At 46.9% G+C, this 19,332-nt stretch overlaps 1 protein-coding gene across 1 annotated transcript in view; it reads right to left on the bottom strand.

Annotated features, from left to right (window-relative positions):
- FRMD7 (FERM domain containing 7) overlaps positions 1-18,639 on the bottom strand; it is a 47,854-nt gene extending 29,215 nt beyond the window's left edge. The window contains exon 1 of the mRNA XM_027608940.1: positions 18,537-18,639. Within this exon, the coding sequence (XP_027464741.1) occupies positions 18,537-18,593 (57 nt within the window). The 5' untranslated portion in view covers positions 18,594-18,639. The remainder of the gene's footprint in view (positions 1-18,536) is intronic.
- Between the last annotated feature and the right edge of the window lie 693 nt (positions 18,640-19,332).

Raw genomic sequence — 19,332 nt, 5'->3', positions numbered from 1 at the left:
TCCGGGCTTACTTCTGATGCCCTTGCCTTTGTCCTTCTATGTTTGCCTTTACTCTTCTGTGAACTTTCTCCCTTCTCTTTGATGCGATACACATTACCAAGCACGTGCTCTGTGCCGGGTACTTTCCCAGGCTCCAGGGCTACTGGAGTGAACTGGACACAGGCATTACCATGAAGGAATACATAGCAGGCTGGCAGGCCGAGCAGGCACATCAACAGGTAATCGCAGTAGCTGGGGCTAAGTGCCCTTGTGGAAGCATGTAAGCAGGGGGTAATATGAGATCACATCCAACGGGCCCCAAACCCAGAAAGATGGGAAAGGGCATAGCGCAATGGATTCCAACTTGTGCGGGGCGGGGGCGGGGGCGGGGGCGGGGGGTGGGGGGGGGGAGGGACACCTAACCCGAGACAGGAAGCAAGAGTTGGAGTTAGCCAGGTGAAGAGCAGGTTAAGAGAAGGATGTCAGAGGCGGAGATTAGAGAGCCTGGTGTGAACGATACTGCCATGAGGTGTTCCTAAGGGAGCAAATGAGATACAGGGACTGGAAAAGCGGGCGGGAGCCTTACCAAGACGGGCCTTTTGTGCCTGAGAGGCCATAAGCCTGAAGGCAGGGTTTGAGGTGGGGATCGCTGAATGATTTTAAGTGGAAATTAACTTGGTCCCAGCTGGGTTTCAGGCGTGCCATCCCGGCAGTGGTTAGGGCAGAGGTTCCCAAACTGTAAAGTGCATATGAATCACCTGGAGATCTTGTGAAAATACAGATTCCAATTCGCTGGGTGGGAGGTGGGGCCTGAGAATCGGCATTTCTCACAAGCTCCCAGGTGAGACCGGTCTGGCTGCTGGTCTGCCACCTACACCTTGTGGGACAAGGGTGTGAGGAATAGAGGGAGCAGGGGGCAAAACAGGCAACAGGTGGATCAGGTGAGGCTCCTTCCGCGGCTTGGGGGAGAGAAGATAGGTGGTGGTGTGGACTTTGGCAGACCAGGAGGTGAGGTGTGAGACACGTCTCCATGGCCAGTGCAAGGGGGCTGGGGCAGGTACGGGAGAGTAAGAGGCCTGGAGGGCCTGGTGTTCCCTTCGCTTGCCCCGCTTTTGCTTTCGGCCGGGGCCAGGGTTTGCATCCACCACGGTGGAGCGTAGGCTACTTTCTGCTGCCTTTTATTCACCCTTCTGCATCGCCCTGCTCATCCTCAACATCTGTTTCTTCACCAGTTGGCCTACCGACCCCATGCACAACAAGGGGCTACCCCGGCAGCTTGCTTCCCTCACTTCCCACCACTCCTTGCTCCCGAATTCTCCCACCTATCTGCGAGTGGGGATACTTGGAACATTCCTCACCAATGCCTGCACATACCTGAGCCCCTCCTCAGACACTCCCTACCCTTTGCGCCAGTCTGGAAAGAAAATCATGGCTTGTCATATCAAAAACTTTCTGCCGACATACACTTACAAAATATCTCCTTGACGCTTCGTCTCTCTCTCTTTTTTAAAGACTTAATATTTATTTATTTGACACAGAGAGAGAGAGAGAGCACAAGCAGTGGGGAGCGGCAGACAGAGGGAGAGGGAGAAGCAGGCTTCCCGCGGAGCAGGGAGCCCAACACGGGCCTTGATCCCAGGACCCTGGGATCATGACCTGAGCCGAAGGTAGACACTTAACCGATGAGCCACCCAGGCGCCCCTGACACTCCGTCTCTGATCTGCTCACAGATTCCTTCTAAAAGTCACCCACTTGGAATTTTCTTTCTGGTCTTTTATGGTGCCCCTGAGAGCTTTCCTGTGTATTATCCCATTTGCAACTTGCCCCAGTCACCCACTCTGGAACTGGCCGAGAATCAGTTCCGTCCAGGATAGTATAAGCACATCGCCACTCAACATCTTTATGTAGAGGACTGTGAGCTAGTTCCTTCTGTCCAACCTCATGGCTAATTTCCATCTCTCCTTTTCCTCTTCATATACTGAACTCCAAATGGCATTTCAGAACCCAGAACCATGAAGGGCACTCTAGTGAGAGTATCTGATTTGTACTGAGTAGAATAGAGTCTGGAGATATTTCTGAATTTTGGTACCCTTCAGTACAGTTCCAGGGTTAGAATGTTTTCGGTGATGCTGATTTAATTTCAATCATGTAGGAAAATCTTGTTCTACTTCTTGGTCTACCCTTCTTCACCTCAGTCTAGCTCTTTGTTTATAAACAGCAACAGGCATACACCTCATTTATAGAGAGTTTGGGCCTCCAGAGGTAAGTCTTTTTGCTTCCCTGTCATCCACAGGCTAAATCCAGAAATCTCAGAACCCCTTAGGGATTAAACCCTGGGACTGCCCCTTTTAAAAGGTTGTTTCAGGATGTGAGGGCGATCTGGCTGTGATATCTGTCACCCCATTGATCGCCAGGGTTGATTCGGCTGATCTGGCTGGCTAGGCGGGTGTCCCCTTCCTCCCTCACCGCTCCATGTGCGTCCCTCCCGAAGCTGCGCGCTCGGTCGAAGAGGACGACCTTCCCCGATAGAGGAGAGGACCGTTCTTCGGTCAAGGGTATACGAGTAGCTGTGCTCCCCTGCTAGAACCTCCAAACAAGCTCTCAAGGTCCATTTGTAGGAGAACGTAGGGTAGTCAAGCTTCCAAGACTCCAGACACATCCAAATGAGGCGCTGCACGTGGCAGTCTGCCTTTCTTAAAAAATAAATAAATAAATAAATAAATAAATAAATAAATAAATAAATAAAAGGTTGTTTCACTTTTCATTAAAAATGCAAATATCCCGGGGCACCTGGGTGGCTCAGTCATTAAGCATCTGCCTTCGGCTCAGGTCATGATCCCAGGGTCCTGGGATCGAGTCCCACATCGGGCTCCCTGCTCAGCAGGGAAACCTGCTTCTCCCTCTCCCACTCCCCCTGCTTGTGTTCCCTCTCTTGCTGTGTCTCTCTCTGTCAAATAAATAAATAAAATCTTAAAAAAAATGCAAATATCCTGGGGTGCCTGGGTGGCTCAGTTGGTTAAGCGTTTGCCTTCCGCTCAGGTCATGATCCCAGGGTCCTGGGATAGAGCCCCCCCCCACCGTCTGGCTCCCTCTCCCTCTGCCTGCCTTTCCCCTACTTGTGCTCTCTATCTCTATCTCTCTGTCAAATAAGTAAAACCTTTTTTATTTTTTTTTGTAAAACCTTTTTTAAAAATGCAAATAACCTGACATTGCAAAAAAAAAAAAAAAATAGGCCCATGTCTCACACATTTACCAATGGAATCAGACGCAACCAGTTTTCTAAGAAAGAAATTGAGCATGATTTCAGAGTATGCACTGGGTAAACCACCCAGGAACCTAGGAAATGGAGGTCCTTCGGGGCAAGGCAGAAGAAATCACTGGCCAAGCTGTAACCCTTCTGGGGGACTGAACTCCTGGTAAAAAGAAAGAATCACTGAGAGGCTGATTACCAGGTAGCAGCAGTTCATTCCAAAATGGAGCCATCTCTGCAGGCAGTCTGGTCTTTTAGCATCTGGTGGAGAGCAAGGTGCAGTTAGACACATCAAAGAACAAAGAATAAGTAGGAAGTCAACCAAGGCCCTTTCTAAGGAGCGCACAGGCTCAGCAATAAACCCTGGAGGGAATCAGTTTAACTGGGTACTTAAGATTTCCTGGTGGAGCTAAGCCGAGAGAATAGCCCTTGTATTTGCTTGTGCATGTGTGACATTCACACCAAGTTACAACTGGTTTTTATTTTATTTCTGAAAACACATAGCAGTTCAAAGTACTGTGTGTGTGATAGATGGGAGGCTTAAAGTTGCTTAGGATTAACTGCTCAGAAAGATTTCCAGCCCACGTGGCTGTCCTGGGGAGTGGCGGGGTGGGGGGAGGGAGAGGGCGGGGGGTTGGGCGAGGGCGGGGTCTGGGAGAATCAAACTGAGCAGCTGCCTGACTGCCATATTGATACTGACCAAACTAAGTTTGGAAGAGAACTCTGGAATCAGAGACCTAATCTAGTACCTGATAGATGATACTTTCTGGCAGTCACCTTTTGGAGGCTACAAGGGAATTGATGGTGTCATTGCCTGAGGCCTTATGGAGGCCTGGCGATGATCTAGACAAGTTGCATCTGATTCATACTCTTTGCCGGATGGTGTCTCATTGCTCAGTTACCCTTCATCCTAAAGGAATAAAAAGAAAAAAACCCTAAGAGTACCACCCTAATAGCAATCTTGCCCCCACTCCTGGGACACTGAAATTACCATGCCTATATTGGAAAGGCTGTTGAAAAGTGACAGGGTAATAATAGCATTCTCAAGACAGTGCTCCCAAGTCTTGTCGAAATTGCTAGCTACTCTGGGTAATTAAAACAATGATCATTGTTTGTTTCCATGTAATGCTTTAGCACTAAATCCATGTGGTGTGCATGATGCACAACCAGATTCCAAATGGTAGCTGAAGTTTTCCTTTAAACCTGAAGTCGATAAAACATTTTGTATGTATCTAGCAATACGCAACACTCAGGACACAAGAGAGACCATTAGATGTCATGTAGTCTGGCCCCTTCATTTTATAAGTGAGGAGATCTGGATCCAGTGCAAGGAAGATACTCCCCCAAAGGCTTTCAGCAGGTTAAAAGCAGAGCTGGGGCAGGGGGCGCCTGGGTGGCTCAGTCTGTTAATCATCTGCCTTCAGCTCAGGTCATGATCCCAGGGTCCTGGGACCGAACCCCGCATCGGGCTCCCTGCTCAGTGGGGAGCCTGCTTCTCCCTCTCCCTCTGCCACTCCCACTGCTTGTGCTCTCTCTCTGTCTCAAGTAAATAAATAAAATCTTAAAAAAGAATAATAAAAGCAGAGCCGGGACTGAGCCCATTTCATTACACCAGGCTGTCCTTGAATATAAAGAAAAAAACTGATGTCCAGGTATATGAAGGGCAAGAAAGATAAACACCTACAACTTGTCCCTTTCATCGTCACTCTGTTTTTCCTTAACTATCTTTTCTCACCTTTTGACTGTACTGTTGACTCCTATTTCTTTGCTGCTTACAACTCCAGTGTCTCTCCATTCCTGTCTCTTCCTTCCTAGAATTAGTTTTATTGCCTTTAGAAGGAGTGCTCAGTATGTTGCCCAGCGGGGCTCTGAGCTGGTTGGAAGCCACTCTGTTCTGACAGGTTGTGAATTTCACAGAAACTCTATAAAGGAGCCATTAAAGAATAATGTCTTTTAAAACATCTACTTAATAAGAGGCCATGAAACACAGCGTATTAGGGTTACTGTGGAGAAGCTGTGTTGACTGAACAGAGAATCTTTTTAAAATATATTCAGAAAACTCTGCCAAACTAAATGGAGTGGGGGAGGCACATGTGAAGTTTTGGGATCCATAAGAACGTAGTATATCCGTGTATAACATATACACCAACATGTTAAAATCTAGGCGATGGGATTTTATTTGCATTTTACTTTTTTCTTTTTGTTGCCAGAATTTTCTAATCTTTCCGTAATGAATGTACGTCCTATCATGTATTAAAGCTGGATGTGAAAATTGAAAAATAATAATGAACTTCTAAGGGCTTCTAACTGATTAGCAAGACGCGAAGTCATGTGAGCTATCACTCAGACTAATTTCCCTGTCACCAAGTGTCTCGTTCCCGCACCCTGTCAACACCCCCACGTTAGCCAGGTGTGCTGGCTTGTCGACACCTGCGGACTACACCAAGGGACCAGCTCTGCCCCGCAGCAAGGAACCTATAAGGGGCTCCTGACTCAGACTCAACTTGGCTTCTTACCAAGCTCCACCCTTGAAGAAGTCACTAAGGACCTGTTCTTTTGTTCCTCTCTCCCTACCTAGACATCTGTCTGAGTGCCTGACCCTTATTCACCTGGTTTTTAACTTAGGCTCCTGCCGTGCGCTTCTGGCTCTCACAGTAGCAGCTGGCTAGGCTCCCCCAGGCTCTGCTCTCCTCTTGATTGATCTTCACCTGCGTCTCGCACACAGGTGAGATTTGCTGAAGCGTGTGGCTTAGCGGTATCGCTGAACTCCGGGGCCTGCTGGCAGGATTCTGCCCCTTTCCTCCTAGTCTACCCTGCGTATAGCCAGCCAAGTCCTGAGGGCTGACTCACACAGGTGGGCCTTGGGTGACCTGGGCTCTAACACCCCAAAGCCTGGTGGTTACATATTCTTCTCAGTCTGGCTTAGTCTGGGGCTGATACCAGGTTCATAGACCTATGCCATCCTCCCTCCTCCAGGCTATTGCAATATGGCAGATCTATTGTTAGGATGTGCAGCGTACTAAAGCGGTTGTCTGGGATTCTCTTCCTGTACTCAGGGCCAAGCACAGCCAAGCCCAAAACAATTTGTATTCATGTGGATTTTTAAATACTTTACCTCGAAAATTCTAGCATTCAGGAAAGAAAGACAAAGCATGGTTTCACTTGCAAAATGCAGAATGGGAAGGGAGTAGTGGCAGGAATTGTTACTTCCTAGCAATCTTCAGTGGGAAACGGGGGTCCCAAGAGCTACTAACCTTTGGGTCTCAAAATTAGTTGCATACTCCCAGATCCCACACTCCCATATCTTGCTCCTAACTTCTTAGGTGCAATTATCTGTGCAGAAGGATCTGGGGAAGCTGACTCATTCATGTTTATAAATCAAAACCAAAAATATTCCTCCCTTCTGAATGTTGAATTTGACAATTGCTTGTCCCAGCTGAGGAGGCGCTACCCCACATTCCTACAAATGCGGAATCGAACAGACACGTTCACGGTGGCATCTCCATACAGACTTGGGGAACCTTTGTAGGCTATCAGGAGAACAGATGACCTCTCCCTTGTTGAACTTTGGGGGAGCCTGAGTCACGTATTTCTCATCTCTGGCAGTCAGCAAGGGTTTCCTGTGAGCACACGGTTTTGCCTGGATGCAGGTTTGGTCCAGGGAAATTTTGTTACTGTAATCCATGAAATGTTTGTGCCAGATCTCCCCTAACTTAAGACTTGACTTGCCTGCAGCTGAGAACAAGGAGAGAATTCATTCTTTCATTGCTTCAACAGATAGTTATTGAGCATCGACTATGTTTCTGGGAAAGTGCTGACTATATACTCTGGACAGTCCCGGACTTCACCAAATTAAGAGAACTCACTGTGCCTTTTTGGATGCATACTCCCCCCCCCCACACCATTGAGCCCCAAAGAATGACCTATCCTTATTGGCCTCATGCAATTCTCAGACACCCTAAACCTTATCTCTCCAACCCTGTCCATTTGTCTGAACCATTTCCATTGTCCATCATCTGTCCCATGAAAGCCCCTTCACGGCTATGTCAGGTCCTGCTCAGCCCAAGTCAGTTTCCCCTGAAACTGCTGACCTGGTTTTCTGCATCGTCACTCGGAACACACACACAAGCCCTAACTGCTGAGAATGTCAGTACCAAAATAACTCCAACACAGTGACTCTTGAAAGACAAGAGTCTGAGAGTGGATATGGTGGTCAACTAAATGAGTTCTTAACCCAGAGGGTCCCGTGCAAATCCTGTTTCAACCACTTGCTATACTTCTCTGCCCAGATTGCTCATCTGTCAAATGGGGATATTAACAGCACCTACTTCACTGAGGATTTCAATGAGCTAATACACGGAAAGTACTGATAACTAGCACCTAGTATGTAATAAACATTCTTGTGATATATATTAGCTATCATCACTACTTTCTAGATCGGAAAGAAATTGAGTAGTAATTGTGGGCTAGTGACAATGGGGTTGACATTTGGAGGCAGGTGTGGATGTGAGCAGATTAGAACACGTGGCCCAGCCATTTTGAGAGGAGTCCCCTAATTTGATTGCTTATGCAGGAAATGGAACTTATACAGCAACCACTATTATAGAAATGACGTTTCTTTCACTGTTTTGTTTTTAAGTGGGCTCCATGCCCTGCCCAACGTGGGGCTTGAACTCACCACCCTGAGATCGAGACCGAGCTGAGATCAAGAGTCGGACACTTAACTGACTGAGCCACCCAGGCGTCCCTCTTTAATTGTTTTTGAGGCTTTTCCCCCCTCATTCGGAAAGCAAAATATGCTCATTAAAAAAATCAGGGTAAAAAGCAGAAAAGCAAGAGGAAGAAATAAAGTGTTTATAATCTCATCCATCAAAAGACAGACAGTATGAGGACCTTAGGGTAAAGTTTTCCAGATAATTCTCAATGCATGTGATACAATAACACTTTCTGGTGACCAGTCTTTTTTAAAAGTTAGCATTATGGGGCGCCTGGGTGGCTCAGTCAGTTAAGCAGCTGCCTTCAGCTCAGGTCATGATCCCAGGGTCCTGGGATCGAGCCCCGTGTAGGACTCCCTGCTCCGCGGGAAGCCTGCTTCTCCCTCTCCCACTCCCCCTGCTTGTGTTCCCTCTCTCGCTGTCCCTCTCTCTGTCAAATAAATAAATAGTCTTTAAAAAATATATAAAAATAAAAAGTTAGCATTATATTATAAATATCATCATTAGTAGGGGTGCCTGGCTGGCTCGCTCAGTAGAGCAGGCAACTTTTGATCTCTGCGTTGTAAATTTGAGCCCCAGGTTGGGTGTAGAGATTATTTAAAAATAAAATCTTAAAAAATGCCATCATTAGTTACTGTATAGAAAACCACCTGCAGGATGGACACATACATTGTTTTCTCCTTTTAGCTCTTGCAAACAACACGAAGATAGACATCTTCTTAACACAGAAAGATGCGCACCCATCTTGGCACATCAACCTTAATCATTACCTTAGGAGACATTTCTCCAGCGTTATTAGCTTATTTATTATTAGCTTATTTAGGTTGCATTGTTATTAGCTTATTAGCTTATTTACGTGGCATTGTTGGCTGGTTGTCTTATTTTTGTCTGAGACTTTTAATGAAATACTAAGAAGTTTCACTTCTGTGTCAAATTTTAATTAAATACCGAAATACAAATACAAAGCGTGAAAAAATTCATGGCAGGGATTGCCCTTGCTTGGTAAAGCCGCAAAAGCACCTTGTGAACCCAGACTTCCTGCTGGGCCTGGGAAGTCTGGAGGCAGCAGGCTGTAGGGGAAGGGGGGGGTGGGCTCTGCAGTCAACACATGGACTTCAATTCCTGGCTCAAGTACTTACTTGCAGTTGTATGACCTTGGGCTCATTTTTAACCTTGTTGAACCTTAGTTTCTTCATATGAAACATCCTTTTTTATGACTTGGCCCATGCTTGTCTCTCCTATCTCATCTCTGTCTGTCACGGCTCTCAGAGAACCCTCTGCTCTCAACTGCAAAATCCAGTCAGACTGAGCTACTCCCCGGGCCTTTCCCTGTGTTTCTCCCTTGGTCTGGCCCAACCTTCAAACTCGAGTCCATTTCCCTCCCTGTGGCTCAGTAATTAGTACTGATCATTAGGGCTTAAGATAGACATCATCTCCCTTAAGGAAACCTTTCTGACCAACCCCTCAACATGCACACTTCAGATCGGGTTATTTGCCCCTCTTCTTTTGTGCCATTAAAAACTATCCTTGCTGCTGTCATTTGCACATGTTACACTGCAGTGTGGGTACCTGTTTACATTTCTGGTTCTTCCACGAGTCTTTGAGGCCAGGTACTATTTCTTACTTTTCTCTGCATCCTCAGTAGGCAACACGGTGCGTGGACGCAGGGAAGGCTCCCCAGAACTTGTCAACTGACTGATGAATGAACGAAGTCGTGTAATCATACCTATTTACCACACTTATTAACTCACAATTGGATGACATAATGGAAGTGGAAATTCCTGGAACACAGGTCAGGAAATGGTATCTCAGAGCACTAAAGGCAGCTGACAGTATCTTTGGGAGGGATCTCTTGCAATCACTTAAAATGTTCTGGTGCAAAATTCTGGGGAACCTTTGTCTTTGCTGAAGTCTGTCGAAAGGTAAATTTCATCATCATAGAACGAATCGCAGAGGACAAAGGACCTTTTGTTTAAGACAGCTAAGCCCAGCGATTAGTGGTGAGGCGCCATGCCTAAAAGCTTCCAGGGCCTGGGGTCAGCTCACCCAGACAGACCTCCCCTCTCTGGCCCCACACCTTGGACCCAGAAGAGAAGGAGGAAGTGAGTAAAGGAGAAGAGAGGGAATAGAGCAAAGGGGGCTGGAATAAGATTCTGTGGGGCTAAGTAATTGCAGCTTTTGTGGAGCAGCTGTGTTTAGAACAGACAAGTTCTACATCAGAGTTCCACAGCCCCCAGAGAAGTGCCCCCCTGAACGCCTGTCACCTTCCATTCTTCCTGAGCTTTGCAGATCTTCCCTGCGGTGCCTCTCCTGGGCACTTCATTGGCCAATCCCCCCTACCTCCTGAGGTGCAAATGATCTGTTAAGGGTGGATCTCTCCGCAGTAGAACCGGTCTCACTGAATGTTCTTCCAGTTCTGACGGTCTGGCACAAAAGTGCTTCGTGGCACCTGGTCTCACAAAGGCCAGCACAGCTCTCAGCAGCTGGGATGGCAGGCCCCCAGGTCCTTTTAGGAAATTGCTGGCTCAGTCGGGCCACCTCCCAGGTGGCTCTGCCCCTCAGGCCATCCCCTTTTGATCCCCAGACGGTGCTCGGCTCAGTTTGAAGAATTTCTCGCGCTAGCTCCGGGCGCAATTGACAACAGCCTTGTCTCAAAGCGTCAGTGGGGACTGAGCTCTTATTCATGTAATGGGTTCGTATTTGTGACAGGCCCATGATGCAACTGCGGGGTAAAGGGCATTTGAAAGAAAGAGAGAAAATCCTGTAGAATTCAGGGGAATCTTGCCCTTTAGCCAGTTGCACTCAGAGGAGGGCTTTAGCTGCGGGGGGCGGCTGAGGGGGGTGCAGAAGGCGGGCCGGGGGCCCTGCACCTGATGAAAGGTAAAGGGGTGGCAAAGCCCCAACTCACTGAAACTCTTTGCAGAGATTCCCACGAGTGCAGACTTGAACGAACATCCAACCACCACCCACCCAGCTCCAGAGACAGTTCCCTGTTCCCACCCCCAGCGCCTCCAGTGTTCTGGAGTTCAGGTTCCCTCCTCCTTTCAGCTGCAGGGATGGGGGGAGAGGGGCAGGGGAGCAGTGGGGGTGGGAAGGCTTGAGTCCAGGCCTCTCCTCTGAGATGGAGCATCCGGAGGGCAGGCTGGCAGCCAGGTGACAGCAGAAGGTCCGGGGCCCCTAAAGGAGTGGGCCGGGCAGCACCTAAACCACACTTGGCCTGCTGCTCAGCCTGGCCCCGGGCCAGACAAAGCACAAGCACTTTCTTTCTTTTTCAGTTCAATTTATTCTCTGAACCAACAAACCTTAGGCTATGAGGGGCAAAGCAAACTCAGTAGTTTAAACAAAGGCATTCATCAGGCAGCTGGGGCCCCCTGCAATGACAAATAAATCCCTGGCAAAGAAACGGCCTCCATTGGCTAGACTGGGGATGCTAACGACGATTGCAGGACGCTTTTTCTGACGTGGTTTAGAAGCTCCTTCTCGGAGTTCTTTGCACAGGCAGGGGGTGGTATGGGTTGAGATGGGCTGTCTGTCATCCGACGCTGATGGAGCACCTAGCGTGGGGCAGGCTGCTCGGAACTAGAGGGTACATCATGAGGTTCTGGAAAACCAGGAAGCTTCACGACATATACAGCAACCCCACTTAAGCCATAATCCACACATACAGCGACCCCACTTGAGCCGTAAACCTGCCACCTAAAGAAAGAATGACCAGCCAAGGTTTGCAAGCTACACAGACCAGGGCTTGAACCCCGGCTCACCCATTAACTTAAATAGCACTGTGACCTTGGGTAAGTTGACTTCTCTGCACCTCACTTTACATGCTTGTAAATTCGAGATTTTTATTATTTTTATAGTAATAGTCTAGGCCTCATCCTCCTTCCAGGCCTTACTGCTGCTTGGACATAAATATCAGGACATGTGTTCACCATCTAAATTTGGAGCCAGATTCCATAAGGCATCAGTGTGGCAAACCCTTTTATACCACTTACTGGTGCTGTTCTAAGTGTTTTATGTATATTAACTCATCCAGCCTTTGTAGCAATTCTACGGAGTGGCTACTAATGTTCTCCTCCTTTTACAACTGAAAAAAACGGAACGCACAGAGAGCTTATGTAACTCTCCTAGACAGTGCTACTTCTTTGTGTGAAAATTACACGCGATAGTCCAAGTAAAATACACCGGCTGTGGATAAATCCGATCTGCGGTTATTAGTCAGTGGTACTGTTATCATTATTATTGACTACCTTAGCATTACTATGAGTAGTTACCACAGACTAATTTAAAATGTAGGTAAACACGAAGGGTTTGGCCATTTCCCTCTGCTTCCTTAAAGGAAGCCTAGCATTATTTTAGGTAACTCTAGGCGGTTACAGACCCTCCCAGGATTAATGGCTCCAGGGGGAAGAGCAAAATCCGCCCCGCCCCCCCCCCCCCCCCCCCCGCCCCGGGCCTGCTGACTAAGCAAAGGGCAAACCGCTAGAAAGGCAGGATAAATTCACCCCAGGAAGCCCCAGAGGAAGCAGACCTGGGGAAAGAGCACTTTGCCCGGAGGTAGGCTGCAAAATCAGGGCTGATCCAAAGAAACTCCCAAGTTAAGGGTGAAAGACGATTTGCCAACTGTAGAAGTAAAGAGGTCTGTAAGCAAGAGGGAGGGGAATTAACGTGCTTTGACTACCTACTTTGGGTCAGGAATCTGGTCATTTCATTTATCTTCACAGCGACTTCATGAGGTAGGTGCTATGATTATCCCAATTTTAGTGGTAAGGGCAGAGGCTCAGAGAGCTGAGGGGATTCACCTGAGGTTCCCCTGCTTAAGACTGCCAGGGCTGGGACCAGAACTCTCTCCATAACCCCATCGATAAATCCAAACAGAACTCATTATTGCCCACCCTAAACGTGCTCCTTTCATTCTGTTCTCCGTCTTGATGAATGGGGGCCACCACCCAACCGGTCACCTAAGGCAGGAATTTGAGGGTCATCTGGAAGCCTTCTCACTCATCTTCCATATCCAGACCAGCATCAATTGCTTCTAGAAATTCTACCTCATTAGCATCTCTGTATCCATCCTTCCCGTCTCCGCCATTCCCTGTCAGGCTGGAATACTGATAGTGGGGAGCATGGGTTAGGAGAGAGGCTGACTATCTAACAATGGCACCACTGAACTTGAAACTATCATCCAGACTCTGCCTGGCACCTCCAGCACATAGAGGGCGAGCACAATTGGGGGGAAGGGCAGAGGGAGAGGAGGAGAGAGAAGCAGACTCCCTGCTGAGCAGGCAGCCCAACATGGGGCTGGATCCCAGGACCCTGAGATCATGACCTGAGCCAAAGGCAGCCGCTTAACCGACTGAGCCACCCAGGTGCCCTGCCCCCAATCCAAGTTTTTTGAGTTGACAGAACTCAGTCTCAGGCCAAGTGGCTTGCCCAAGGCCACACAGCTTACAAGTGGCAGAGTCCAATTTACCCTGCTTTATGAGATTCCAAATGCACATTATATCATTTATATGACGCCTCACAACAACTCAGGGAGCTAAGGGGTTAAGTGACTGGCCCAAGATTTACACAGCTAAAACGATGCATCTTTTGTAGCCCTAAATCCAGGTACATTCTTCTTATACCTGAATAATTTCCATCTCATTGGAGTTTGAAAACCTTTGCCTTATGAAGGGGTGGATCTCTATTTCACTGTTGACAGAGGTACAAAAGATCCCTCATCATTATAAATTGAAAAACCAGCTCCTAGACAAACATCCCAAAGGTAAATACCACTACCCCCCCACCCCCCAGAAAAATCCCTGGGCAGTTCTTTGCTTTCTTATTTACCTTGAATAGTGCTCAGTCCTGGCACCGCCTCCCTTGTGACTCTTGCAGAGAATGAGGCCCCGTGGCCTTTTGAGGGGTTCCCAAGGGAATGAGGTGAACTGACTCATTACGTTCTCTCGCTGGGTAAGCCACGAGGTACCCACTGCAGTGGCCAATGCTGTCACTTAGCAATCAGGCAAAATGTAAGATCTGAGAGATTTCATACCTCTTCTTTTGACTCTGGGCTCTAGAAACCATCGAAATGAAGTGTGCTTTTGGAAATTCACCACCAACAGCTTTTCTTCCCCTCTGCCACGCTTCTACTAAGGCAGAACTGTGTCAGGTTGTGGGGTGGGTAGCAGACAGAACTGTGTCAGATATAGTGATGGGATTATTGCCTTGAAACTCTCCCTCTAACTCGGAGATAAACAAACAGTTTAGGCTTAAAGGAAGGTCACCCTCCAAGGACACACCTGCTCCTGGCACCTGTGGGTGTTGGGAGGATTCAGCCTTGAGCTAGACCCCCGACCTCCTCTACTCTTTCTGAGAGCTCAGAAGGCCTTAGCTTTGGTCCTATCCTCCCTTTGTCTCTCGCGAAGAGTCCCAGTCCTCATGTTGAAGAGGCAAAACTGAACTTACACTAAAATCTGCAATTATTACTATTATTAGTTTTAAAGATTTTATGTATTTGTCGGGGGGGGGGAGAGAGAGAGAGCGAGCACAAGCAGGGGGGCGCGGCCCGCAGAGGGAAAAGCAGGCGGGGTGCCCGATGCGGGACTCGATCCCAGGACCCTGGGATCATGACCTGAGCCGAAGGCAGACGCTTAATGACTGAGCCACCCAGGCGCCCATGCAATTATTTTTTAAAAAGTAATGACCTTATTTCATTTCTCCTCTTGCCTGTCCACTCCTATCATCATTCTGTAGATAGAGTCCTTCTCTGTTTTTAAAGGATGCAGCCCAGGATCATGCAACACTAGGGATGGTGTTGATATTGGACAAGGATCAATTTTGTTCAATAAATATGACAGCTTGAAAAGTTAGATGAGGTTTTTTTTTTTTCACTAAACACATTTTCCTCATTGGATTACATTTAGCAGGTCCATCCCAGCCATTCCGAAGTCCCGTGTCTACCCTGCATCCCCCAAATACTCTTGGAAATGCATAAAGGAAAAGGCTGAACTCAGAGTTCATCTATAAAATCAACGCATAAACTCTCTGAGTATAGATACGCAAAGAAACTTCAAAGAGCCAGGATGTCTCCCAGGCCAGCCACTTTTCCCAGCAAGCTAACTGAAGGCATGAACAAGTCAAAGACAGGTCAATAACAGAGAGAGTTTGTCAATCATACAAGGGGAGTGAAAGGAATCAATGAAGCCCAAGTTGGTAGCTCCCAGCCAGCACTGCCCAAGGGAGAGTGTGCCCTTGGTCAAGAACTTTACTTCCCCATATGGTAGAGTCTACTGTGCCCAGAAGAGAGACTAAATGAATGAATGGGTGACTGGATGGTGTCAGTGACAGGGCCTTTGTGGAAATGGCTGCATTATCAGCCCATCAGATATTAGCGTCATGGGTCTAATTCCTTTAAATCAGACTCTTCTGACACTTGGCATCCGATGTAACTGAGGGGAGGCCCCTAGCGTCCCCAGTCCCACTGTAAATAGTGCCACTAGCATCCCGATTGTAAATACCAGTCTCTGACTACAGTTCTTGTGAAGTGCTGACAGATCAGCCTTCTGAGTCTGGAGCCCTGAGTCAGATCTTGGACACCAGCAAATTCATCAAGATTATGTTACCCGGGATGGAGGAAAAACAGAGGGTTCTGGATGTCAATTAGTCTCACCCAGGAGACATTATTCTATCTGAGCATGTGTCCTTTTGGTATTTCTACTACTGTACTTTCTGTAAAATCAACACCAATGCCCAAGACTCCATTATTTCTCCCCGTGCAGCCAATTCTTTCCTTAAATTTTATCTTAAAGAACAATTCTCCCCGGGACTGATCCATGCCTCTTGAGACTTCAGTCAACTTTGCTATCAAAAGCCCTTCTGTGTGGCTTTCTGTCACTGTTAATGGTTCTCTTCACTATGGGTCCTAGCGTTTCTTCATCCTGTTTAAGATATTAGTACTAATGGGGGCGCCTGGGGGGGGGCTCAGACTGCTAAGCCTCCCACTCTTGATTTGGGCTCAGGTCATGATCTTGTGTGGGGGGGGTCCTGCGCTCAGCGGGGAGTCTGCTTCTCTCCCTCTCTCTCTCCCTCTGCCCCTCCCCCTACTCACACGTGCACTCTCTCAAATTAATAAACAAAATCTTTTAAAAAATGATATTAGTACTAATGGAAGAGGATGTTTAGGTTGCTTTTTTCCCCCTTTCCCCATTCAAAGCCCCCCAAAGTATGGTGCTGGGGTGATTTTAAGGAATTATTAACAGGGCTGAGGGACTTTATTTTTTTTTTAAGATTTTATTTTTAAGTAATCTCTACATCTAATGTGGGGCTCGAACTCAAAACCCCGAGATCAAGAGTCACACGCTCCACTGACTGAGCCAGGCAGGTGCCCCCTGAGGGACCTTTTTAAGCTTCTGAATCAATGAAAAAATTCACACCAGGGTCTCCCTGGCCTCTAGAAATCACACTCTCATAGCTCTTCACATATGGGTAAGGAAGAAAGGATCTACTAATTGGTTTACAGTTGTCATCAAGGGCTCATTGTATGCCAAATTCTATGCCCTTTGAGGGCAACAGAAAATAATGTGCATGAGCAATAATACAAGACTAGAAGGCTACTGACAGATGCCTCTTCTGGATACGATTGTACATGGCCCAGTGGAGAAGACTTCTGGATTGGAAGTCCCAGCTCTGCAATTATCTGCTGTGTAATGTGGCACAAGTCACTTCAGCTCCCTGAGCCTTTACCTCTTAATTTGCAAAATGGGCAAAGATTAACCTTTTCCCTCCCTTCCCTCACAGGGTGGAATGCAGGGTCAAAGGAACCAGTGGATGTGAGATTGCTTTGTCCATTTTAAAGTGTTGGCCCTTAAAATAAATAAAGTGTTAGCCCTTGGTGACTCCGTGCCATTACTTGTCATCATCACCATCATCTTCATCATCATGAGCCCTCCTCCTCGTCAGTCTCCTGTCGTTAAGGAGAAGATCCTGTTGGACAAATGGATGCTAAGTTATGGTCCCACGCCCCTCGGGACGAAGCTGCCCGGGGGGTTGCCGTCAGTGCTCTTGCCCACTCTGGGTGACACCACGATTGCTACTTACAGAGCAGCCTTCCCAGGGCAAAAGGGATCAGATGCTGTGACACCCGAATTGCTGGGTATCAGATCTCTCCCATTATCTTCCCAAGGAACACAATGCGCTGCAGCTGGAAAGAGACAAACCGACTCGAAGCAAAATTAGGCTGGCTTCAAGTTGCTGTTACTGACTCCTCAGAAGGTGAATCTTAAAAAGCTCTGGTGCTCTGCCTCCCCCACCCCCCACCATTTAATTGGATCTGTGTTTAAGCTACACATTCAGAAAGCTCTTCTGTCACTTTTGGTCAAAGGTTTTTCTTTGAGTTGCTTGAATTCTCTATTAAAAACTTAGCCTAAAGCAGTGTCTTTTGAATACCCAACTCACTCATTCAGGTACTGGAGCACTGTGAGCCTACACCACCCGCCTGCAAATGGATAAACTACTCAAAAGATATTTTCCACCCTTTAAATAGAGTTCCAAGAAAGAATAGGAAATGCCTCAGACCTCTAATGGAAGCTATTTGCTGCAAAAACAAATCATTCAGGTCTGTGGACCTAGAAATGCCTTTTGCAAATCACAAGTGAAAGAAAGAGACAGCAAAACAGCCGCTGAAGCCATGAAGTCATCGCCCACAAAGCACATGATTCAAATAAAAATGAAATACTCATTTGAAAAATGGGTTACCCACATACCCAACGGCCATTGTTAGTTTGTGTATAAAAGAAAACAACCAGCATTTTGTATGAATTTCATAGAACATGAACTACTTGTTCCTTGTTAGTAGCTAATATAAACATCAGAGCAAATAGCATCTTTTGTTCCAATAAAATCATAGAACATTTCAAAACGGCTCCTACATAAATCCTTACATCAAAATGTACATATCTTACGATTCCGGAAGGTGAGCCCCAAATGATGTGCTTAATACATTTGTTCTTCCTTGAAGAGATGAGGTATAATTGTACGCAATCAGCTCGTAGCTAGGAATTATATTAAGAACCCTGAACTGTAAGTACTAAATCAAACTAAATAGTCTCTTACCCTATTTTTCTCTTCATACTTGTCATTACTTCCTCAAGTTCTCATTACGACTGCATAATTCTACCCCCTTGCCGAAACCCCAGGTTTCCTTCAGAAAAGGAGGGTAGCCTTCCCCTTCTCCTTTCCCTCACAACCATACTTTTCTCCCCACAAATGTTCATGGGGTGAGACTCACAAATTATTTCAATGAACACTAATACCTTTCTGGGTAGGACGAATAAGCTACTGCTGCTTTGTTTTTTTTACAAATATTTAGCATCTCTTCCAAACTCGCTCTTGTTGTCCCTTGAGGAAAGAGAACCTGTTCTAGAAGAAAGGTTAATGTGAAAACACGAGCTACACTGTGATATTAAGTACAGATTTCTTTTTCCAAAGCTAAAAACCACAGTCCCTCCTTCATTTGGTCCTAAAGAAGACATAACATCGCCGGCTAATGGGCTGTCCACAAATGACCACTATTGAATGAATAATAAAGGAATAATAGCAATGTGATTTCCACTTACATCAACCACAAAAATCTTCTGGGAATCATCCAAAAACTGCACTTTTAAATGTAGCATTCTCGGAGAGGCCGTTGGGCTGCAAGCAGGCTTGGAGTGCTGTGGGAGCTGTGACAGGAAGAGGGGCTTTCTCCAGCTGGATGCCGTGCGCTTGGGGGCCCCCACCCCCACCCAGCCCCCCCATCCCAGCAGGGCACACTTCAGCAGGGCGTTTGTGCTGCGCAGCGCTGGTGATCAATAGCATCTGGCCAATCTCCTATTTGGTCAACGTCAAATCCAACTGGACTCTCTCTAGCCCTCTTAAACTAGTTCCTTTCTTCAAAGGAAAAGAAAACGAGAGAAAGTATTCGCAACCTCTGGGGATTTTCTTTATTTCGCAAGAGCACAATTTGAAATCCCGAGATGAAGCTTGGTTAAACTGAGAACAGCTCTTCTCCAAAGTAAAGGGATTAGGTACTCATATTAGTCTCATATGGCACTAGAAATCTCATGGCTGAACTAGGAAGCTTTATGTAGGATGATTTTAATTGTTTTGAATTTACATGATCTAAGAAATGAAAACTATGTAAAAAGGAATATATGGAAAAGCTTCACTTTTGCTTGCCCCCCTCTGTTCTGGGGGATCCCCATGCACCCCTATCAGTACCAGTTTTATTAGGGTTCTGTTGCTGTTAGTTACTTAGCCTTCAGTGTTTCTTTAAGCAAATACTGTACGAGCACATCGAACACATTTCTCTTATGCAGATAGCATGCTATTACCCTGTTTCGTGCCTTCCTTTTCTTCGTACATCACTTTGTG

This window comes from Zalophus californianus, chromosome X (assembly GCF_009762305.2).
Source record: "Zalophus californianus isolate mZalCal1 chromosome X, mZalCal1.pri.v2, whole genome shotgun sequence".
Taxonomy (NCBI): Eukaryota; Metazoa; Chordata; class Mammalia; order Carnivora; family Otariidae; genus Zalophus; species Zalophus californianus.
This window is presented reverse-complemented; position numbering and strand designations above follow the sequence as displayed.